General features: G+C 42.2%; 2 protein-coding genes across 2 annotated transcripts in view; one reads left to right on the top strand and one right to left on the bottom strand.

The window, feature by feature from the left end:
- Window positions 1-17,009, bottom strand: part of aig1 (androgen-induced 1 (H. sapiens)) — a 28,295-nt gene extending 11,286 nt beyond the window's left edge. The window contains exons 1-3 of the mRNA XM_078274157.1: window positions 16,707-17,009; window positions 10,900-11,055; window positions 5,426-5,527 (exon numbers count right to left, since the gene is read on the bottom strand). Of these exons, the coding sequence (XP_078130283.1) occupies window positions 5,426-5,527; window positions 10,900-11,055; window positions 16,707-16,847 (399 nt within the window). The 5' untranslated portion in view covers window positions 16,848-17,009. The remainder of the gene's footprint in view (window positions 1-5,425; window positions 5,528-10,899; window positions 11,056-16,706) is intronic.
- Window positions 1-25,405, top strand: part of rps7 (ribosomal protein S7) — a 355,408-nt gene that overhangs the window by 26,785 nt on the left and 303,218 nt on the right. The window lies entirely within an intron of this gene.

The following is a 25,405-nucleotide window of genomic DNA, read 5'->3' as shown; positions in this document are numbered from 1 at the left end:
GCCAAGAAACATATACAAGTTTATACTGCTTAGTGTTTGGGGATGACTAACAACAAAAGGTTTTAAAATAATATTTTCTGAATAAATCAAAACAGATCAACCCCACTGTTATGGCGGTTACACCAAACGTGAAAAATATACATAGTCTTCTGTAAGGTGGGTTTTTTTGCCAGGTGTGAGTGTTTGTACGACGAGAATTTCTGAGTGTTTTTCCCCCCACAAATTTATGACTTTTTAATCTTAGGGAATATTTAAGTTTTTCCTCGTAAATTAGCGACCTTAATCTCGGAAATCCTGACTTTTTTCTGGGAATATTGCCCCCTCCCCTAACTCCGTGATAAATATACAGTATACCTACAATGCCCCCCCAGCCACCCGTACGCCGGGCCTGCTATTCTCTTAAAGAGATCGACGCACACACCAATGATGCACTAGTATGAACTTCAGGCCACTTACGTAGGCTACGGCGAAAGCTCCGCGTGGAGCCTCCGCAGAAGCATGAAACCCACTTAACTGTTTGTTTAGTTGATTAATAACTGTGTTGTGCAGTCTGTTGGCTTCAATGTTGATCTTTCTGTTGTTTCTTCCTGGCATTAAAGGACATTATTACAGTTACGGAAGTGATTAAACCAAGATCTTAAGCGTCACAGATGACAGAGATCAATAACAAGTCTGTAAAACCACCACTTATTCCCTTCTTTAATTACTTTGTCGGCTCGACCGTTGACAGATTTATTGAGGTACCGTCTCTCTTTCTTTCTCTCTCTCCCTCGCTCCACATCACTCTCAACCCCTCCCTCCTCCGATGGGAATGGCGACACGGTTGCCGTGGCAGCCAGTATAGACAAACAACAGCGATACCATGGAATACCGCAAAATATTTACAACCTGACTGGACTCGCACACACACACACACACACACACACACACGCACACACACAAGTGCGTTTCACTATCTTTGTGGGGACCCGTCATTGACATAATGCATTACCTAGCCCCTTACCCTAACCTTAACCATCACAACTAAATGCCTAACCTTAACGCTTACCCTCACCCTAACCAGAACCTCATTCTAACCCTAATCCTGCAACCAAGTCTTAACCCTCAAACAGCCCTTTAACCTTGTGGGGTCCAGCATTTTGACCCCACAAGGCTGTGCAGACCCCACAAGTATACTGGACTCCCCGGTTTTTGGACCCCACGAATATAGTAAAACAAACAAACAAACACACACACACACACACACACACACACACACACACACACACTTTGGTCGTGTTCTGATTGTTTTGGTCCTTGGCGACGCCGCCATAGCAACCACTCAGCGATTACATCATCTTCTGGAGTATGAGAAGAGACAAACACGCTGTCTTTGTCTCTTTTGATTAAATCAGCGTTATGGGAATGACCATTTTTTAAAACGCGCCGCCTCCCGTCACACTGCTCTGTGTTCTGGCAGCAGGAAGCTTCATGAGGAGGCTTTGCATATTAAAGCCAAAGTGCTGGAACATTTACTGATTATCTCACAGGCTGATTTAAAAAAAACACGCGCACGCACGCACATGCACACACACACACACACACACACACACACACACACACAGCTGACGGTGTTATCGGGCGGTCGACACGGCGTGCGGCGTGTCAGTCGCTGTCTAAACATTAGATTAAAACCCATTTCCTCTAGATGGCAAATCAAAGCCAGCCATCAGCCGCCGACTCTATTCAAATTCAGAGGTTCACCAGCACCGGGCTTTGACCACTGATTAGGTTTATCGAGTACTTCATGATCCACTGATATGACAAGCCCTCCAGAACTCTGAGATCATCAGACGCCGGTCTCCTAACTGTTCCCGTGATCAGTGATAAATCTGCTCATTATTGGCCCACTCTCTGGAACACACTGTCCGATGATAGAAGATGTACAGCTGTGTTGTTCTCTCGGGGCCTATGGAGAGCTTGCCTCCGTATCTTAGGGCAGCGTTTCTCAAATGGGGGTACTTTGGGAGGACTGCAGGGGGTACGTGACATTTTTTTGCAAAATGTTTTTCAGTTACAAGGCTGTATAGTTACTTCTACGGTACGCTTTTTTTTTCTCTCCAAGTTTGTGGCTTTTTTCGAGGTTTTTGACGCCGTTTTTGAAGTTTGTCACCTTTTTTTGAAAGTTTTGTCGCGTGTTTTGACCTATTCTTGCCTTTCTTCCTTACCTTTAAGTTTTTTTTCTGTTTTTTTCAAAGTTTTTGTCTCTTTTTTCAAAGTTTCTGTCACTTTTTGGAATTTTTTTGTCACTTTTGTCGCCCTAGTGTTGCCTTCCTTCTTTCTACTGTGTTTGTTTTTCAAAGTTTTTATTGCTTTTTTTAAGTTTGTGTCTCTTTTTTCAAAGCTTTTGTTACTATTTTCGACCTATTCTTGCCTTACTTCCTTCTTTCTACCGTCTTTTTCCAAGTTTTCACCTTTTTCCATCAGCATTTAAATATTTTCCAGGTATAAGGCTGTTGTTTAGTAAATCTATCGCTGACATCGCTGTATTCTTCATCTTTATATAGACTTTTTGTTTTTCACCAAACAATTTTCGCACTGGTTAGGGGGTACATGGCTTAAAAAAAAACTGTTGAAAGGGGGAACATTACTGAAAATAGCTTGAGAACCAGCGATTGAAGGTATTCTAGTTTCGGTTCGGGAGGCAGACACTGTCTCCACATTTAAGAGTAGAGCTGGGCAATATATCAATATCATTATTATATACGAGACTAGATATCATCATCTTACATTTTGGATATCGTAATATCGTGATATGACACACGTGTTGTCTTTTCCTGGTTTTAAAAGGCTGCATTACAGTAAAGTAATGTCATTTTCTGGACTAACCAGACTTATTAACTGTTTTATTATTTGCCTTTACCCACCTAGTCATGGTATCCACATTATTGGTGATTATTTACCAAAACTCTCATTGTGTAAATATTTTGTGAACGCACCAATAGTCTAGCCTGGAAATCCAGACGCAAATCCAAAAAATTAAAAAGGTCCCATGGCATGAAAATGTCCCTTTATGAGGTTTTTTAACATTAATGTGAGTTCCCCCAGCCTGCCTATGGTCCCCCAGTGGCTAGAAATGGTGATAGGTGTAAACCGAGCCCTGGGTATCCTGCTCTGCCTTTGAGAAAATGAAAGCTCAGATGGGCCGATCTGGAATCTTCCCTTTATGACGTCATAAGGGGAACGGTTACCTCCCCTTTCTCTGCTTTGACCTCCCAGAGAATTTGGCCCGCCCATGAGAAAGAGAGAGACATCATGGCTTGAAAACAAGCAAAGTGGCAGTTGGTCAAGGCCACACCCCCCTCTCCTACTCAATAGCATTTAAAGCTACAGACACAGAAATGGCACATCCACAGGAACGCTCATTATGGGACTGGCTCTAGTGGCTGTAATTCTGCACCAAGGCTGAATTTCGGGAAAGAGACTTCAGATACAGTATTAGGGGACCACTAAGGCCTATATAAAAGAGACTTCAGATACAGTATTAGGGGACCACTAAGGCCTATATAAAAGAGACTTCAGATACAGTATTAGGGGGACCACTAAGGTCTATATAAAAGAGACTTCAGATACAGTATTAGGGGGACCACTAAGGCCTATATAAAAGAGACTTCAGATACAGTATTAGGGGACCACTAAGGCCTATATAAAAGAGACTTCAGATACAGTATTAGGGGACCACTAAGGTCTATATAAAAGAGACTTCAGATACAGTATTAGGGGACCACTAAGGTCTATATAAAAGAGACTTCAGATACAGTATTAGGGGGACCACTAAGGCCTATATAAAAGAGACTTCAGATACAGTATTAGGGGACCACTAAGGTCTATATAAAAGAGACTTCAGATACAGTATTAGGGGACCACTAAGGTCTATATAAAAGAGACTTCAGATACAGTATTAGGGGACCACTAAGGCCTATATAAAAGAGACTTCAGATACAGTATTAGGGGGACCACTAAGGTCTATATAAAAGAGACTTCAGATACAGTATTAGGGGACCACTAAGGCCTATATAAAAGAGACTTCAGATACAGTATTAGGGGACCACTAAGGCCTATATAAAAGAGACTTCAGATACAGTATTAGGGGACCACTAAGGTCTATATAAAAGAGACTTCAGATACAGTATTAGGGGACCACTAAGGTCTATATAAAAGAGACTTCAGATACAGTATTAGGGGACCACTAAGCCTATATAAAAGAGACTTCAGATACAGTATTAGGGGACCACTAAGGCCTATATAAAAGAGACTTCAGATACAGTATTAGGGGACCACTAAGGCCTATATAAAAGAGACTTCAGATACAGTATTAGGGGACCACTAAGGCCTATATAAAAGAGACTTCAGATACAGTATTAGGGGACCACTAAGCCTATATAAAAGGCGGTTTATTTCGAGCATCATCGCCGGTACATCCGGCGGTGGACGTCACGCCACCTTCGCTCTCTGTGTGTTACCGCTTCGGGAAACAATAAACTTCGAGCCATTGAGCTACACGCTGAAAATGTCAAGTTTTGAAGAAAAATTGCATCGTGCAACAAGGAAGGCCTACTTGGTTCTTTCAGGGAATGATTGTAAAGATTTACAAAGAATATGTTTACGCATTTCCTCTCTAACTGGGACGTTTTGGGACCGATTGGTGGGATTGCTGTGGAGAAAGTACACTGGTAAGAGCAAATGAGGTTTAACAACGTCTCCAGGTATAACACATGGAGCTCCTCTCTCCACCTCTCTCTCCTCCTCTTTCCCATTCATGTCCAGGGTTTTAAATTGACACCCGCCGACCCGTGTCATTGTTAAGTTACTAGCCAATTTTAGGCTAATTTAGGCCGGCGATGAAAGAAGCAAATAACACTGTGTCTGTTTGAATTGGCAGGCTGCAGAAACGATGTGACAGATTGCCCGCTGGGTCTGTTGTCCGCCGAGAAATTGGGGCGGTTTTCTGTGCGTTTGGCTTGGAAACATAATCTCTATCTAGCAACACTGCTCGCTGTACTAATCCTACATTTCCCATGGACACTGGGTTGTGCACCCATTGGTCTACATGCCTAGTGCGCGGTATCGATTACGAGCAACGCTGAAACTGAGAACGGTAACGTAAAGTTAGTTAGGAAAAAACAAACAAACATTTGGCTAGTGGAAAGTCTGATTGGCTGGTCACTTTAAAAATCGGCTAGCCGTGTTGACTGGTGATCAAAAAAGTAAAATTTAAAGCTTCATGTCCCATTAATGCACGTTACTAATTTAGCTTCTTTCCCGGAGTCACATTGGTGCAGTCTTACATTGTCATTTGAACCAATATATCATATCAAATAAATTATATAAATAAATAAATAAATAAAGTGACAATGACAATATCAGTATAGACAATTGGACTCACCATGCCGTGGTTGAGCCACTGAGGGATGAAGTTGTCCAGTAGTTTGGGGTAGACCAGCTCTCTGTCGTACAGGTAGAGACTCCAGAACGTGAACACCACAAACTAGAGAAAAAGAAAAAGAAAAAGAAAACACAAAGTCAGAAAACAGCCCTCACACGGCGCATATCAAGGAGCTGTATAAGACCAAGGATACTCTATGACTATAGATAGCACATTACACGCTGCGCCAATGGTATGAAACGGTACACACTTCCTGTCTCCTAAATGGGCGTGGCCTCGCGTGAAAGTGGAGTGAAAGTCAAGTGGATGGATGAAAAGTTATATTTGTATAATTTTTTTTGCTAACATTAGATATTTACACAGCTAAAAGACATTAAGCATCACGGAAATGAGTTTTGTTAGGACGTTCACGAACGTTAGTTGACGTTTAGGGTTGTGCCGATGAACAATATCACCGTCGCCGGTGGACGATATCATCGTCTAGCAACCATCGTGATGCCACGCCCCCCACCCCGTCAGACACACACTAATCCTAGTCGCGGGCGCTGGATGGGAAATTGACAACTGCGTCGGTCTTAAAGCGTAACTCCCGCCAAAATGCAACCTAGGGTCTTTTTGTGAATGTACCCGAGTCAAACTTTTGTTTAAAAGCACATTTAGGACGGAAGCGTCACTTTTAAGATGTACCGTATTCTCGTTTTTTCGGTCAAATGGCCTTTTGAATGGGAGTGCTAGGGGCACTTTTATGCTAGCCTCAAAATAGCTATTTTTTAAAACACTAAGAAGGCTCGACACAACATGAGACTTTGCTCCAAGTATCACCAGAGGCTCTACACATGAACGAAAGCATTGACAACATTGTTTGTTACAGAGTTTACTAAAAAGAAAGGTTTAGAGCAACTCACGTTAGCAGTTGTTTGAAATATTTAAGATATTTATGTCTGAGCCCGACACAGTTAAAATCTCATTTTTTTCCCCTCATACTAATGACATTGCTCAGCTTCCGTGTCGGTACTCCTGCCTGCTTCTCCAAACTGGGGGTGTGCCGACCGCCATCTACTGTAGCTAACACACTGATGGAGAAGTAGCTCATACAAACGCACTTTAAAACATCCAAACTATCCCTTTAATGATAAGCTGTATTGTCATGCTGCAGTAAGAACACAATAAGCAGAATGTGCTGCCTCAGTAGAGATTGAAGAATTAGAACATTTCCTAATGAAGCCTTACGTACGGTGTGTTTTATTCATGACAGTAAATGATACTGTGCTCCGATCCTTTCCACACTGTGGTGGTGGTTCAATGGTTACAGAAGCATGTTGATTGCCAAAATGATTCCCTGGCTGTTGCGGCCACTTTACGTCCCACATGGACTCAACGCACCATAAGCTATTGTACTGTTTGGACCCAGGCCAGACCATGTTCTGCAAGACGGGGGGGGGTGGAATTACCTGACTGTCGTCTGGGTTCCAGTTCGAGGCATCTGAACTATCCCCCACTATTGTACGCTGATCGGCATGTTCTCTGCTTTCAACAGGCCGGTGGAGGCAGGAAACACACACACACACACACACACACACACACACACACACACACACACACACACACACACACACACACACACACACACACACACACACACACACACACACACACACACACACACCCTTCCTCTAGTTTCCATACTGCCTTACACAAAAACAGATGCCCATATGGAGACGCATGCACATATACGTGTAATATATGCACCTGCACACCTGTGCATGTACCAGAGTGATACACACACACACACTCACTCTTTCCATATCAGTCAGGCTAGGTTTCCAGACATTAGCTGTGGTGATAATCATGTCTATTGTACTGTGTGTAAACTGAACTCAGTGCCTAACTCACACATGGAACCATGCCAGCTGACTGCTTCAATAGGTGTGTGTGTGTGTGGGACAGAGTAGGTGCTTGCATGCAACACACACCTACCCTTGTCTGTGCCAGCTATCTAACTGGCACTCTGGTTGCCTAGTTAGTTATCAACTGTGTGTGTGTGTGTGTGTGTGTGTGTGTGCGTGCGTGCGTGCGTGCGTGCGTGCGTGCGTGCGTGCGTGCGTGTGTGTGTGTGAACCTGGGATATGGTTGTGGTCAGACAGCCATACAAGTTCCTCAGTGCGGCAGCTACAGGGCACCATGCCAACTAAAGTCTTGAATAAAACTGTGTGTGTGTGTGTGTGTGTGTGTGTGTGTGTGTGTGTGTGTGCGTGTGCGTGCGCCTGAGGATCAGACAGCGGTCACCCTCTGGCTGTCTAAAGCAGCTGAGGACGACTCAACACCGGTTTTCTTTCTTCTGGTTATTCACAGCGAGACTTTAACTGAGCTTCAAATATATCTAGCTACTATTTTTCATTATCGATTATTTGTTTGATTTGCTTCAGGTGGCTTCTTCAAATGCCTCGTTTTGGCTCAACCAACAGTCCAAAACCCGAAGACATTCAATTTACAACAATGCAAAACAGAGAAAAGCAGCAAATCGTCCTATTTACAAAGCTGCAATGAGGAGCTTATACCGCCCTCCATGTGTGTGTGACATGCATCGTAGAAACCCGAAATACAAGCATGAACCTGGAAATGAGCATGCAAAAATAATTTAAAATTTGAACATCTACAACTCCATGACCACTGGGCAAACTCCATCTGCTGATGAAGACCGTGGTTGCGTCCGAAATCGCATCCTCTGCACTACATACTCAATATGTACTGCACACTATCATTCAACATATTTTTGTGTAAATAAACAGTAGTGTGGATCTGACGCACTACGTTAATGCCACGCCACGAAAAAAGTTAATGTCAAGCCCTGATCTCGACACTAGATGCCATTTTGTAGCAGGAAAGTTACAATTGTTGATCATCATCATTCTTTTTATCCATTATTTCAGCATTCAAATATACCTCAAACCTTAACGTTGTTACAGTTATACAAAGACTCCATCTCCGTCAGCATCAAATCTAACTGTTGAGATGAGAGACATTGTAGGAGGATTTTTTTTAAAGCTTATATACTCTTAATCTTTAAGCTTTTTTTTTTTAACGTTGTTGCTTTTGCAGAGTTTGTGTCGCATTTTTTGGAAAAACAATTGACAATTGTTAGTGGTTTGGAGGTTCTTGTCGTTTTTGTGTGTGTGTGTGTGTGTGTGTGTTTGGGGGGGGGAATTTTGTGTGTGTTTTTTAATGTCTAACCTTCTTGTAATATCTTATCTTGCTTACTGATTTATTATTGCCCAGGGACTAGGGGCGAAAAATAGGAATTTGATCAAAGCCGGTACATTACATCTCTCCTTGTTTTATCTAAGGTTAATTAATGTTCTTTGTTCGTTGTCCCTGTTCAAATAAATTAACATACGACAAGTCAGCTATAGTTCTCTGGAGTGAAGTTTGCTGACAGAAAGCCTTTATATATAACTCGGAGATGCCGTAACGTTGAATAGTTCATTGTTGCTGTTCAGCAAGCCTTTAAACTTGATGGCTTTTTGGAGAGAGAGCCTCTGGCTAACAGAACCTATGTGACAGACACAATTTAAATAAATGGCCTGATTCTCTTGTCATACCACGGGCTAAATGTATAGTCAATCAGTACGTTTACATGCACACCAATATTCCACTATTATTCAGAATATGACAATATTCTGAATTTGATACAGGTCATGTAAACAGCATATTCCGGTTGGATTTTCCCGAATAAGGCCTTATTCCGAATATTTTCCGATTAAGACGTGGGATAGGGGCGCCTGGATTGCTCACCTGGTAGAGCGTGCGCCCCATGTACAAAGGCTCAGTCCTTCTCGCAGCGGCCGTAGGTTCGACTCCGACCCTTTGCTGCATGTCATTCCCCCCCCCTCTCTCTCTCTCTCTCCCCTTTCACATCTTCAGCTGTCCTATATAATAAAATGCCCCAAAAAAATTATCTTAAAAAAAAAAAGATGTGGGATATTCTGGTATTATTTGGGTTTATGAGGCATTGTTTGGAACATGTACAGCGCATGCGGAATATGTGTCTCAATCGGGGGTTTTCACCGCAGGCTAATGGTCAGCTCTGTGCGTTGCTACGGATATCAACAGATTTTCAAGAAGCTTGTTGAAGGAATAAAACAAGGAGGGTGTGTTCACACGGTCCAACAAGTCCGCCACCGCTGGTAAACTTTGAAAAAAACCCTGTTTTGCACGTGCTACGTGTAAATGGGAATATTAGTGAACTATTCACTTTCAATAGCCATGTAAACAGCTTAGTCAGAATATCGTCTTTTTCGGAATTGGGGCAAAAAATGGAATATTATGTGCATGTAACGTACTGACTGATACATTAAAGAAGACAAGGATTCTTCTAAAATGTGCAGACCTGACTGACGTTTTTTCCTTAAACGTTTAAAGGCTAAGGCCTACCACATACTAGACTCTGAACAGACTTTGAAAAGACTTCAAAGTCTGACAGCATCTCACATCTGAAGACAATCATCTCACATCCAACATTAAAGACTGTCGTAATATGTAAAGACTGGAGATCTTGCAGGGTCACACATTGCAAGACTACAATTAGAATCGTTTTGAAAAATGTGACCAAGCTAGCTAGCTACCGCTAGCGTTTGGCTGGTAACTTGAGGGAAAGTTTGCAGATTTTCTGTTCTGCCGTACACGCAGTACAATGGCAGCAGTACCCGGAGGTCTGCGTTTACCCGCCGGTAAAACTCCTGTTGGATGACGCTCTTCAGAAGGGTTGAAAATTGGCAATTTTCCCTCTTTAGCGTTTAGCTTAGCGCGTAAACAACACTGGCTCTAGCTATTTGCTGCTTCCTGTTTGTTTTTGGAGGGAGAGCACCCATTGGTTGTTGACAATGTTCACGTGATTTAACTTCACTACCGAGACTTAAAACTTACGAAAATAAGCTAAAGCTAAATTAATGTAAAATCAATGTGAGCATTAAAACTAAATAACTTTTTCTGAGATCTGATGATTGTAGTTTGGTCTCCAGCTCTCCTGCTCTAGCTTTTCTGTTTTAGACACAGATAAGGTTACACTAATAATGGTCCAAAATAATGTGAAATTGCATTTTCTTTGAATGAAAAACATCACATTTTCCTGAGGGAGGACCCCTAAACCCCCGCCGACTACGTGCACCTCGATCTTCTATAAACCTAGGAAAAACCCAGCATTTTGGACATCCACACGCTGATGCTTTTTTGAGACTTATCGGAGAGGACAAGCCTTCTGAATCAACATTTGGCCCACGCTTCACAGAGACCAAAGAAAAGGGCAAGAAGAAGGGTTGAGCGACAGAGAGCTGATTATACTGCAAATGCATAAACTCAAGCCTTTGATTCCTGCAAGCCAGGCTGATCTTTCCCCGGGCTATTGTGCGTTTGAGTGTGTGTCTTTCGAGTGTGTGTGTGTGTGTGTGTGGGTTTGGTTGCATGCGTCCATCGCTCACCGCTCCGACAGGGAAGGCCAGCACGGCCATCATCCAGTCCCTCAGGCCAATCAGCTTCTTCAGCTGCCGCTCCTGCTCCCTGCTGTCGCCTGCCCTAGTCAGCAGACTGGACACATCGATCAGGACGCACAGTCCGAAAAACACCGCCTGGATCACCTGCGGAGAGAGAGACGGAGAGAGTTCAGCAAGCTCTTCAACAGCTGACACGTTTTCACATGACGCTTTACAGATGTAGAGAAAAAAAAAAAAAAAAAAGCTTATTCCTAACGTTACCATACACTAGAAGACTCTGAACAGACTTTAAAAAGACTAAAGTCTGACAATATCTCACATCTAAAAGACAAATCATCTCACATCCAATGTGAAAGACTGTCATAATATGTAAAGACTGGAGATCTTGCAGGGTCACACATTGCAAGACTACAACTAGATTCATTTTGAAAAATGTAACCAAGAAAGCTCTGACTCGCGTCAGAAGGGTTGAAAAACAGCAACTTTCCCTCTTTAGCGTTTAGCTTAGCGTGGTGCCACAGCAACCATAAATAACACTGGCTCTAGCCATTTGCTGCTTCCTGTTTGTTTTTGGAGGGAGCGCACCCATTGGTTGTTAACAGTTTTCACATGATTTAACTTCACTACCAAGACTTAAAACATATGCTGCGTTCCAGTCAACCCGTAACTCGTGTTTTCACAACCTTCTACCGGTGAAAGTGCCCTGGAACGGCAGTCAAACCAGTAACTTACTACCCGTGAACTCGTACCAGGTGGTTGTACTCCCAGTTCCAGTTTTGGACGTCACACACACAGAAACAACAATGGCGACCCCCTGTTGATGCTGTACAGACGCCGGTGATTAACGGTGAGAAATTGAAATAAATAGACATAAATAGGCAACGTAAAGTAATTCCACACACTGTAATCAAAACAATACACATATGATTGTGTACTACTACAGGTTATGTTTATAAATGAAGCCCAAAATATGTCGCCGACTAGAAATCGCTAGTATCAGCTAGCACTAGCTAACGTCAACGTTAGGTAGCCGCTAGCTAACGCTAGCTAGAAGGGTTTGTGGCGACTTTGCCTGGAACGCTACCAAGTCGTGAGTCGTGACTTGAAGTCGTAGCTTACGGGCTAAAAGTTGTGTCTGGAACGCAGCATTTGACTTGTCATAGTAGAAAAAGCACAGCTGAAATTGATAACCTTAACGATGGCTCAGTTCCATCAAGTGTCCCAGTGAGCTATTTCAGTGAGTCAGCATGAACAATACCAGGGCCTCTCCTAAGTGGAATGCAGCCATCAGTAATGGTTTTGAATACACCTGTGCTTTTCCTACTATGACATGTCAACATGTCTGCTGTGAAAAAGGTCTATGCTTATTTCATATTTTTTGTTTGGCTGTTCACATTACCTTTTAAAATGTGGCCTATATCAGATTCCAGCTAAAAATTGTGTCTGGAACGCAGCATTAATATCTAACACGTTTGATTTTGCCGGAACGTCGAGACGGGAAAAAGACTGACTGGGACTGAGTTTTATGACCAGCTGTACTGAACGATTGAGACGACGGGAGCGCGCCCCGACTCTAGTAAGACTCTCATGATTTCGTACTGATGTTGGAAATTTGTCTGCAACAGTGGAATCGCTTGAAAAGTCGTTTGGTGTAAGGTCGGCACAAGATCATTTTTCAGAAGAGGAAGGTGGGAAGCAAACGAAAGTAGAGTTGATGAGAGAGAGAAGCCACACATTAGAGCAAAAAACCTGCACTGCAATCAAAGCAATCATTGCATTATGTGGTGCAACCGCTTTTCCTCACCATGCCTCACCTTCCTCTACTCCAGTCAGTAATTTCACACATTACCCCAAAGTCATGTCAACATCTTCAGGAGAGGGTGCGGGAGACCCTGGCTGAGATCAGCATGTGTGAACACAGCCAGCTGGAGAACCAGTTTGTCACGACCGCTGGGGTGTTTTTTGTGGTCCGTGTTTATTTACCACAAACGGGAAAAACTGTACAGACGTCTGACAACGTACACGTCACCGGCTGTGTTTGTACAACAGCTCAGCCTTTAACTGATCTCAGAACCATTTTGTTTGTCACAGTTTACTCCATGTGCTTCGCCTTTTTATCTACTGTAGCTAATTCAATTCATAGTATCAAATCATAACAAGAGTTACCACAAGACACTTTACAGATTAGAGCAGGTCTAGACCACACTCTATAATTTACAGAGACCCAACAATTCCAATAATTCCTCCAAGAGCAAGCATTTAGTGTAACAGTGGCGAGGAAAGACTTCCATTTAGGCAGAAACCTTGAGTGGCGAGGAAAAACGTCACAACTTGTTTTCCTTGTGTTTGACGGTGACCATACCTAGAGACTGGCATGGGGTACTTTCCATAAGATCATCTCTCAATGCAAATCAAACCAGCTATTAGGCTAACTTTAATAAAACCATGCCAATCTCTAGGTATGGTGAAGGGGATGTGATGATGGGGGACTATTTTAATTCCAAAGGCCAAGGGAACTTTATCAGGATGCATAGTATCCTGGATCCATGAAATAACTGGCCTTTAAAAATAAACAAATAAACATCTGCCTGCCTCTATGGGAATTTAACATAGGGGTGTATAGGGCTGGGCGATATGGAGAAAATCAAATATCACGATATTATTGACCAAATACCTCGATATCGACACCGCAACGATATTGTAGTGTTGACTATTGGTGCTTTCACAAAATATTTAGGCTACACAATGAGATTTTAGATAAATAATCATCAGTAATGTGGATATAATGACTAAGTGGGTAAAGGCAAATAATAGAACAGCTAGTAAGTCTGCTAAGTTCAGAAAATGGCATCACTTCACTGTAATGCAGCCGCTAAAACCAGGAAAAGACAACTTATGCCATATCACGATATTATGATATCCAAAATCTAAGACGATATCTAGTCTCATATCACGATATATTGCCCAGCTCTAGGGGTGTACTGACTTATGCCCACTGTATTTTAAGGAAGAACATTTATTTATCTACGATACATTATTTATTCACAAAGGAAATTGGTGTCCTTAAAGGTTGGATTTTTCCTCATTTTTTTAATGAAGGCATTAAGATCAATTTCCAAAAGATGATTATTCCTCTTTTTAGTCAACTTTAGCATGGGATCATAAACTTAGGAGTGCCACTGTATACAAACACACCGCAAATACTTGACTCGGATTATGAATATCAAAAGCTCAAAGTCACAGGGAGCTCTGGGACATTAAGTGAATTGTGGCGAGAGAGTAGGCAGCTCTCCTTTTCTCCCCGTGTAATGAAACACTCCCGTCAATATGTTCACAATGATGGATCTGACCTTTTTCCAGAGAGAGATGGAGAGAAATGCACACACCCGTCTCTCCTCCTCATCGCTCCTCCTCTCCTCTAATCTCACATTGGGAGTATCAGGTGTCCCCCGCTGGGTGAGCGGACGGCTGGACGTTGGAGACAATTTGCCTTTAAAAGCTATCGGATGCCAATTCACCTCCAGTTAGGCACGTTGTGTTTGTGTATCATCCTGTTGTCAAAAAAATACTTAGCTGGTGCCCCACTTGATGTGTGTGCATTTGTGTGTGTGTGTGTGTGTGTGTGTCTGTAACTGAAATGTGTGTGGATGTCGGCACAAATACAAGTCTGATACCTATCCTAGCTTGCCTGCTACATATATAATGGGTTTCTATGTGAACTCGGCTAGCGAGGAGGCTCTGAGCAGCAACAACAACACCAAAAATCTATCACAATCAAAGTGAGGGCGTTTGTAAAATGGATCTCAACGCAATCATGTCAGTGTAGCACTTATAATTTGCAGGGCTTCATATTACACATGTTCATACAGTAACAAACACACACACACACACACACACACACACACACACACACACACACACACAGATTAAGAGGCAGATGTTGCAGCAGTGTGTGTGTTTCCTGGCTGCTGGTGTGTTCAGGTCATTAACAGCACGGTTAAACATGAGAAGAGGTCTAATGTGGAAAATATGACACAGCTGTCTCTCTCACACACACACACACACACACACACACACACACACACACACAAAATTGCATTTTGTAACTCTGAACGCCTCACAAAGCTTTTGAAGGCATCATTTGTCACTCCAAGTTACGGGAAACATATATGCTATGTATATAGTATGTGTATAATATATACACGACATTCCACTTCCGGGATTGATCCGGTGCCGCCCAAAATTTACCTTGGCCTATCTTTGTGTTGGTGTTCTAACCTCCGGTGGATTTCTGAGGACTATGGTTAACTGCTCCTCAGATCTCTGCAGGGTAAATCCAGACAGCTAGTTAGACTATCTGTCTAATCTGAGTTTTCTGTTGCACGACTAAAACTACTTTTGAACGTACACATGTTCCACCAAAACAAGTTCCTTCCAGAGGCTATTTTGCAGAGGCGCCATTGCTCCGTCGGGCTCTTGGCGCCGCCCAAGACGATTGTGATCGGTTTAAAGAAATGCCAATAAACCAGAGCATGTTTTTCTCCTATCCCAGAATGCTGTGTGGACTAGCCAGGCCCTCCTCCTCCTCAGCGCTGTGGAGGAAGGTCTGGCAATGCAAGACTACAGGAAACACAGCTGAGCAACAGTACTGTCAGATTACTACTGAAATAAACAGACATTACCACAAAATGGACTTTTTTACTGAGAGAACCTTCTGCTCTTTGTCCACAATGGTTCTCTCTCTCTCTCACACACACACACACACACACACACACACACACACACACACACACACACAGCTGAAGTTGACCTGCTATGTTCGTGAATGACTTATTGAATTAGTCTCTAATAGAGCTGCCTCTTTGTGAATGTGCATGTATGTGTGCGTTGTTTGGGATGACTGGGAGCAGTGTGGGTTTGTGTCTTCTTCCAATCACTACTGTGTGAAGTCCTTAATCTACTTTTCACTTCATAATACTGGTGATAAAGCTGAATGGGTCTCATTCAGAAGCTTTCACAAGTATAGCAAAGAGCACTGATGCAAACTTTCTGCTCATTTTTTATTTATTTTTAACTGCAAAATGTTTTAAAGTCTTACTGTTGACATCGCAACTTGAGGACTGATTTTGTAATCATCCTGGATAAAGTTATCTTGAATAACAGTGAGAATTGTTGGATGTGCGTATTGTTTCTTCGTAAAGTTTGCTGTGGCTATATAAAAAAAGGTCTTCAGGGCCAGTTTGGAAATAAGTTGTTTATCCTGTGTCATACTTCAATTTTATGCAAAATATTTTTTTATATATATATTGTTTCTTTTTATGTTTCAAATATCCATCTTTTTTTTTGTTTGTCTGTTGGTGAATATTCAGACAAGTGTATGTTGTTTGAATGATTAGGGAGCTAACATCTTATTCTTATGTACGGAGGCTTTTACAAAGCAATAGTGAACGCGCAGCGCGCTCCCGTGTAGGAGGGGAAGCATTTATTTGTAACAGGAGTGCATTCGGCACCGCAACACCTGTTCCGGTTCAGCCACTACCACACAGTGAGCTCCCCAGTCAAACACGTTGAGGACTCCAAAGTCCAGTCACATTTTAGTACATATAAGTGTAGTTGAATTACCTTCTCTCCGGTTAGCGATGCATTACATACCGGGACAGTGAGGACAGGGAGGCGGAAACGCTGAATAATCAAACCTGATAGCAACACTAAGCACGGCATAGCCTCTTTGTACCGACTCTGCAGCTCATGCAGCTAACTTTATGGTTGAAATAACATGAAATGTTAAATCTCACCAAGTCGATGAATGTCAGAAACTTCCAGCTGCCCCCGTAGGTCTGGTGTGCCGGCATGTCTAACGCTTTGTAGTGGCAGAGGATGGAGAAATAAGACATCAGGATGGCGACCCGGAGAACCTGCGAAGGGATCAGCGCCATGATGCTCGCTCTCTGTGTCTTTGTTCACCTGTCTGACTGTTGCCTATATGCACCTTTTTCTACCTTTCCATCTGTTTCTCTTTAATCCTATGTTGGCCTGTCTTCACCTCCCTCCCTGTGCCTGCGCCTCTCATGCCCCCCCCCCCACTGTCTGTGTACTGCTTCCGTGTTATGATGACGATGCAATGCGGAGGGGAGGGGGGTGTCTAACTGCCAGTGGTTCCCAATTTTTTTTGGTCTAGAGGTCCCCCCCCTCAGCCCTGTCTGTCACAATCCACAATATATGTTCGAAATGTAAAACACTATTCGTTATATAAAAGTGGATGTTGTTAATCATTTCATACGTTACAGTTTAAATGTCAATATTAAGGTGGTTTGGTCATCAATCCTCCTTGTTGCTACTCTAGGCTAACGTTACTACTACTTGGAGTGAAGCCCTTTAACATTAGTTTTAGCTAACTATTTAAACCGTTTACTAACTATTCCAACCTTAAGCTTACTATTTCAACTCATAGGTAACTATTTCAACCGTTTGCTAAAGGTTGAAATTGTTAACTAACGGTTTAAGTAGTTAGCTAACGGTTGAAATTGTTAGCTAACGGTTGAAATAATTAGCCAACTATCTCAACTTTTAGCTATTTTAATCATTTCTACATTACTTTAGCTAACCATTTGAACTGTTATATATTATATTATATATTAATTATAATAATTATATATTATATATTACCATGTATCCATTACTTTTAACTATTTCAACTTAGCTATTTAATTTTTCTCATGCTGTCGGTCTGAATATAGCTGTATTCACCCTCTGTCTGAAACGCTCCGTTTTAGCGCCTGTCAATTTAAGACCCCCTCCCGAAAAAGCCAAGTCTGCTATGATTGGTCAGTGTTTCCAGGTCATTCGCATCTGCGCTCTGAGTCTCTGCCCTGTCATTGCATCTGGGGAAAGACTGTAACGGTACCCTGGAAATCCAGAGTTCTTGCGAGAGCACAATTTGAATTTGCTCAGCGAGTCACTCTGGCATTGAGTAATGATGCTCATTAACTATGCCCTTGTAGCCGAGCTGCACCAATCACATCGGTGTATCTGATATAGGCGGGCCAGAGGCGAGCTAAACAGATGACGACAGTTTAATCTACCAGTTAGCTCCACTGGTAGCTAAGAGTATGGGGCTCTGGATACGTCACCCCGTGTATTGCTGTGATTGGTCGTAGTGTTATCCCATTGCGTGCAGTGAGATTTTCAAATGCATGCTTGGTGCCACCCCTCGAATTGGGCCGTTTTTATTACTTGATGCCAGACCCTTAATCTTTCAGATTTGGGTCCGGATTTCTAGGCTACTGTAGCTGCATTGTAGCTGCACTTTCAACCTATAATTATGACATCACAACCGTACAGAAGTCCAGACGGCTCGTTTAAAGGCACAGTTTCTGAATACCAGCTGTGTGCATTTCATTGTGGATTGATTGTTTTGATACTTTCACAGGATTTAATTTAGCACCTAGACCTGCTTTATAATAAAAACATACGTGGAAATATGTGGGACCTCACTCAAGTTAGATCAATGATATATTTAAAATCTAGATGTCATTATATTGGTGTGGTGTGGTTTTAAATTCAGCTGTTGTTTCATTCTTATAATGAACTTATTTTAGTCATGTGCACAGTGTAATACAACATCAGGGTCAAACTGAAATGAAATAAACATAACAAGAGCAGAGTCAATATATAAGAATGGCTACATAAATAAACATAATATACCATCAATGAAAAGAATTCTATTGGAAGATAAAAATGAGATTTTTCAGGACTCCATTAATTGTTATAAACTAAATAAATATGAAATAATGAAGAATAAATTCAACAGAAAACCAGTGTCATGACAGTAAAGCAGAAATTAAAAATGAACTGATTCAAAGTGAAAGAGCGAGAGAGAGAGATGATGCTGATAGACATAAAAATATCTACAGCAGGCGAGGACAGAGGTGATGCTGTTGCCACAGCAACGCTGTAGTACTCGGGAAAGAGTGTAAGTGCTGTTTCTACATGTTTTCACGGGTGGATGGACACACGCACAGGTCTACAGCACATTACACACATGACTGTTTTGAATGTTGTGAATGTAAACAGGAAGCAGATTGTCTGACGTTACTCTGCGATTGAAAATCATAGATTGTAGAAGTTGAAGATCTTTCGGAAAAAGAACAACAATGGCAAAAAAGTAAGAGCAGGGATTTATTAGCTTGGACTGACGACGAGATGGAACTGTTACTGACTGTTACTACCAGATAAGACTGACTGACGCGTCTCCGTTTGTGTCCATCAAGACTACAAAACCAAACCAAAACCAAAAAACGGGGGCAGTAGTGTTTCCAAATGTCTCCATTTGAGGGGCTCAGAAACACCAGAGTAGTGTGAACGCGATGCGTTAACGTAGCAAAAGATGTTAATTTTTAGACAAATACTTAGTAGTATAGATGTATGCTGTATCTTCATTTACATATGGAAATGATGCCTCTCCTTTCCTCTCTCTCTCGTAGGTCTAGACCACACTCTAACATTTACAAAGACCCTAGAATTTGCCACGACTTCTTTTACGCAGAAACCTTAAGTGGCGAGGTAAAACCTCCTTTTAGGCCAGCCCAGTCTCATGACAGTTCGTGAAATTTGTCACGTTATTGAATCTATTGATTAGTGTACTGAATTAATGTTATTTTCGTGTGGTGAGCACAGATTTTAAAGTAATGTATTTCAATGGGAAGCATATTTCGTGATGACAGAACGATTACGGTAGCGAGAGAAACAACACAGGACTTTCACCCCGGAGACCGGGGATCGCGTCCAACGTGTTGCAGTTCCTTTCCGCGTTATTCTCTTCCTAACCACAACCGTCCCGTTGTTGTCGGCCTGTCCTGCGTGTCACGGTTCCTTTCCCAGTTTTTCTTTACCTAACCACAACCGTCCCGTCGTTGTGGCCGGCGTGTGGCGTTTCATGTCCCCGTTGTTGCGTGCCACAGAGACCGCAGATCGTGTTCCTGCGCCCGGGGATCGTGTCCCGCGTGTGGCGGTCCGTCCCCGTTGTTGTCGCCTGCTCGTGGCATTTAATTTCCCCGTTGTTGCGTCCCCCAGAGCAGCCCAGTGTCATGGCAGTTCGTGAAATGGTCACGTTCGAAAATCGTGACCTGTACACAAAATAAACGAGAAAATCATGACCTGTACACGAATCAATGAATCAAAATAACATGACCATTTCACGAACTGGCGTGAGCCCGGGTTGCTTATGCGGGAACCTCGGATAGACCCAGGCTCTTTGTGGGTGCCATCTGTCACTGCCGGTTTGGACACAGACACTGAAACAGAATACTGATCGATGTCTGCACTTTCATTACAGTTTTTTTTTCCCGATTGCTAAACGACAGTGGTCACAACTGAAGCCACATGTGCAAAACTCTAACCACATTAGAGTGTCGGCATTACCGACAGTCACCTGAGCTAAACAGTTCACATTGCCTGCAAAACTCATTCCAAACAACCCAACTCTTCACACACGTCTCAAAACAGACTCAGTGCAGCCAAACACTTTGAACAATCCTTCACATTGGCACAGTAGATACGGCTGCGAAACGACCGGAAGTCATTCATTTCCTATGGAGAGTCACAGGCCGCATACGAATGGGTTCGAACCGATATGTTGTCATGTAATCGAGTCATTTTGGAGTATGAGAAAAGTTCTTCCGTGCAGAAACAATGCATAGGATACCTGCTATGGCTCGGTTGGTTAGCAACAAACATCGAACTATTGACATTATACCACTATATCACCTATATCTATAACTATATCACATTTAACCGACCTGACATATCAACATCCTGGACAACTTTTCTCCACGCAGCAGCCTTTCTGTTTATATCTCTATAGCCCTCAGATGAGAGGTCATAGAGAATTGGACATTCAGATACTGACAGAATCAGTCGTTCTAGTCTCACCTCTTTTTTTTCTACTCGCTTCCGGCGCTTTAAACGGTGTAGTACGACGTCCACTGGGGGCGCATTGCATATTAAGGAGCTGATTTCAAGCGCCAGTGTGAAGGCGGGGTTATCGAGACAACACACGCCGTCACTCAGAACACAGAGTAAAAAACACTAGCATCACACACCAAACAAACAGTTCATCTTTACAGTTTCAATAATTTGAATGATTTCACACAAGTCGATATTTTCTTTAAAGAAAAGAGGACAATTCTTGATAATCAGCAGTTTGCTTCAATAGATATATTTTTTATTTTGTATGTAATCATTTATGTAATTACTGGGGAAAAAGTTACAAACTAAAGGTAGGTAATAGTAACAGAATAGTGTGACTAGCCCTGCCTCTCTCCAGCATCAGGCCACAAGTTTTCATCATCACACTGGATGTCCTGGCTTGCTATGCACCTGCATCATCTATAAATACAAAGGCATGTGGTTTTTTGCCATTGCTTCCATCTTTTATGTTTTACTGTAGTAAAGCTAGTGTTTTTCCAGATTGTTTTAGCTGTGTAGCCTACGTAACCTCAGACATCTCACCTGGACATATTGGTATCTTTGCTCTTTTACCAGCTCACTGTTTCTCTCGGACGGTACAACGTATAACCGTTTCCATTCTTACTTGGTGTTTCTGTCTTTACCTATGTACAGAGTATGTGTTCATTGTTCATTAACAAGTCTAAAACAAGACACCTGCTTAGGCCTTCAGCTGAAATTGCAATCAGCAGTGTTTGATAGGCCCCAGGCTGAAATCCATTCTGTTTTGAATGTGTGGTCAACAGTTTTGACAGCAGTGTGTTAGCATTTGAACAAAGTGCTGTAAATTCACAGTGGTGTGCACGTTGTGGTTAAAGTCATGTAGAGTTTTGAAAACTGTGTTCAAGCAATGAAAGACGAACTAGAGTTTGGTCCACATGAACGGCTGCTGTGCAGACTGTGGTTAGAGTTTTGCACGTGTCTCCAGTTGTGCCAGCCGTAGTCTAGCAATCGAAAACAATTGTAAGTTGAGGGACTCGACAAGAGAGACAGGTTATTTTTTCAGTCTCCAAGCCCTTGTCAAATCGGTGGAGTGCCCCTTTAAAATATTGAGTCAGTCAGTACAGAGTACAGAGTCAACAAGATAATTCAACTTAAAATGTAAGTCATAGGAATGAATGTTTAAAGTGCTCATATTATGCTCATTTTCAGGTTCATAATTGTATTTAGAGGTTATATCAGAATAGATTTATGTGGTTTAATTTTCAAAAAACACCATACTTTTGTTGTACTGCTCATTGCTGCAGCTCCTCTTTTCACCCTGTGTGTTGAGCTCTCTGTTTTAGCTACAGAGTGAGACCTCTCACTTCTGTTCCATCTTTGTTGGGAGTCGCACATGCGCAGTACCTAGGTAAGGACTACTAGCCAGTCAGAAGCAGAGTATGAGGGCGTGCCCTGACAGTACCTAGGTAAGGACTACTAGCCAGTCAGAAGCAGAGTATGAGGGCGTGCCCTGACAGTACCTAGGTAAGGACTACTAGCCAGTCAGAAGCAGAGTATGAGGGCGTACCCTGACAGTACCTAGGTAAGGACTACTAGCCAGTCAGAAGCAGAGTATGAGGGCGTACCCTGACAGTACCTAGGTAAGGACTACTAGCCAGTCAGAAGCAGAGTATGAGGGCATGCCCTGGGAGTACCTAGGTAAGGACTACTAGCCAGTCAGAAGCAGAGTATGAGGGCGTGCCATGCTAGCAGCTAGGCGAGCATTATAACGTGTGTTACAAAGTGACCACGTTTGTCTCTGAAGTAAAGGCTGGACTACAACAGAGCTGTTTGGAGCAGTTTGTGAACAGTGTTTTCTGTTGGAGATGGTAAGTCCCTTTGGGGGGGACTTTGGGCTTTTTCACTTTGTAAACCTATAACGTGCACAAAAAAAGATATATAACACAATAAAGGAAAGGGGAAAAGCCAAAAAGCACAATATGAGCACTTTAAGGATCTCCAAGTCCCCTACTATTGCTCCAGTGTTTTTGCATACATTCTTTAGATGATTTTTTGATCTAACACATGTAGATATTTTCAAACTCGCAAGATATTTCCAATACAACCGAAGGGGGATGTTCAGTTGGCCACTGAGCAGCTGGACATGTTTAGGGGATTGAGTTCCTTGCTAAAGGGCAGCTCCCTTGTGGTTGTTTAGGGAGTAGAAACAGTTCCTTGTTCAGATCCAGGATTCAAACCAGTAACCTGGTTGTTGTGGGAGAAAGAAAGATCTTTAATGCAGCTTGTTTGGGGTTTGGAAGAGTTGTGTGGAAAATGCCAGAATGATTGGACGGAATGTTTTGACCCTCATAGATCCCTGTGTGTGTGTGTTTGTGTGTGTTTGTGTGTGTGTGTGTGTGTGTGTGTGTGTGTGTGTGTGTGTGTGTGTGTGTGTGTGTCCCATTGTGGAAATAAGCCTCCCTGTACCAGCCAGGACGTCACTTTCCCACTTCATAGAGCGACACACACACACACACACACACACACACACACACACACACACACACACACACACCGCCAGCTCTGTGGGGTCTCTAAAGAGTTGGCAGCAACATATTTCCTCCTCCTCCTCGTCTTTATTCTCCAAAATGTTCCACTGTGGAAACTCTGCTGACTGGTAGAGAGACAGAGTCAACATACAGCTTACACAATACATTACTCGTAATTATACAATCCCTATCATGATTTTATTCAAGTATAATTTCCTAACTATTAATTCTACGCAATTAGAAATCTAGAGAATATAGTTTCAGGTTCATAATTGTATTTAGAGGTTGTACCAGAATAGGTTTATGTGGTTTGATTTTCAGAAAACACCATATTTCTGTTGTAGCCTACTATACATTGCTGCAGCTCCTCTTTTCACCCTGTGTGTTGAGCTCTCTGTTTTAGCTACAGAGTGAGACATCTCACTTCTGTTCCTTCTTTGTTGGGAGTCGGACATGCGCAGTAAATACTGCTAGCTTGTCAGTTGCAGAGTATGAGGCAAGGGGGTAAGCATCGCTACAGAACTCAAACCTCCTATGGCGCCATTTTGATGCTACCAAACGATCACCCGACGTTAGCATTCCATTGACTGCCATTCATTTTAACGTCACTTTGACAGCCAATAACTTTACATCTGAAGCGTTTAAAGACGGTTTTTGTCCATTGTTTATTTCTAAAGAAACACGACAATGTATAAAAGGCTCCATTACCTTGTACCTCACGTTATGGCTCCGTAGCAGACGTTTTTATAAAAATAGGCTAACCATTGTGTCATAACCACGCGACTTACTGTCACATAGTAGAGGAATTACCGTATAGTACAGGAGAAGCTCGCAGGTAGTTTCGACTTACATTAGCTGTTTAAGTTTAATTACTAACGTTAATTAGCATTTTAGTGAGCAATAATTAGCCTGTGTCTATGTTATCTCCTTACATATACCTACGCTCTCCGTCTCTGCTAGATTGGGAATTATTGAGATTTCTCTTGTCACAGCTACCAGAAGACTTCCAACTTTCAGACAGGTTGCTCACGTCACATCTACGTCGTCTCTCTCAGTTGGAGGCTGCTCAGTAACGCACCGGAAAAGTGCTTCTAATATCCTTCACTGGTCTCCGTCCAGAGCAACGAGATCTGTTGGTCCATTCTTATATACTGTCTATGGTATGAGGTCGTGCCATGCTAGCAGCTAGGCGAGCATTATAACGTGTGTTCCAAAGTGACCACGTTTGTCTCTGAAGTAAAGGCTGGACTACAATAGAGCTGTTTGGAGCAGTTTGTGAACAGTGTTTTCTGTTGGAGATGGTAAGTCCCTTTGGGGTGGACTTTGGGCTTTTTCACTTTGTAAACCTATAACATGTACAAAAATAGATATATAACAATAAAGGAAAGGGGAAAAGCCAAAAAGCATAATATGAGCACTTTAAATCTGCATTCTGTGGGTTTAAACAAAGTTTGTCTGCAGAATACCAACCAGAGGATCTTTTGGATTAAAAGATAGTTCATCTAAATCACACAAAAGATTAGATTAGATTCAACTTTATTGTCATTGTGAAGTACAAAGACAACGAAATGCAGTTTGCGTCCAACCAGAAGTGCAAAAAAAAGAAGAAAAGTGCAATGTGATATACAAGTATAGACAGGACAAGAAATATAGTGCAGTGTAGACAGTAGTATACAGTTGGTTTATAGAAGGTGGTTTGGAGTAATATAAATTAAATATAAATATGTGCAGTGTATTAGCAGTTACCTTATAAGAGCAGAATAAATATGGCTATGTAATATGAATGAATGTATGAACATGTACAGATATGTGCAATGTAGTAGCTGGGACATTATAATAGTAGTAAGAATAATATAGGTATATGCAGTGTATAAGAAAAACAGAATAAATATGGATATTCAGTATGAGCCATATAGACAGATATGTACAGCTATGTGCAGTGTGGTAACAGAAAAAATAAATTAAAAAAAACCACACCCCACCCCAAAACAGTGAAGGTAAGTGGAATTTGCACTTGT

This window comes from Sander vitreus, chromosome 18 (genome assembly GCF_031162955.1).
Source record: "Sander vitreus isolate 19-12246 chromosome 18, sanVit1, whole genome shotgun sequence".
Classification (NCBI taxonomy): Eukaryota; Metazoa; Chordata; class Actinopteri; order Perciformes; family Percidae; genus Sander; species Sander vitreus.
The sequence above is the reverse complement of the archived record's forward strand: the minus strand, read 5'-3'. Positions and strand labels throughout refer to the sequence as shown.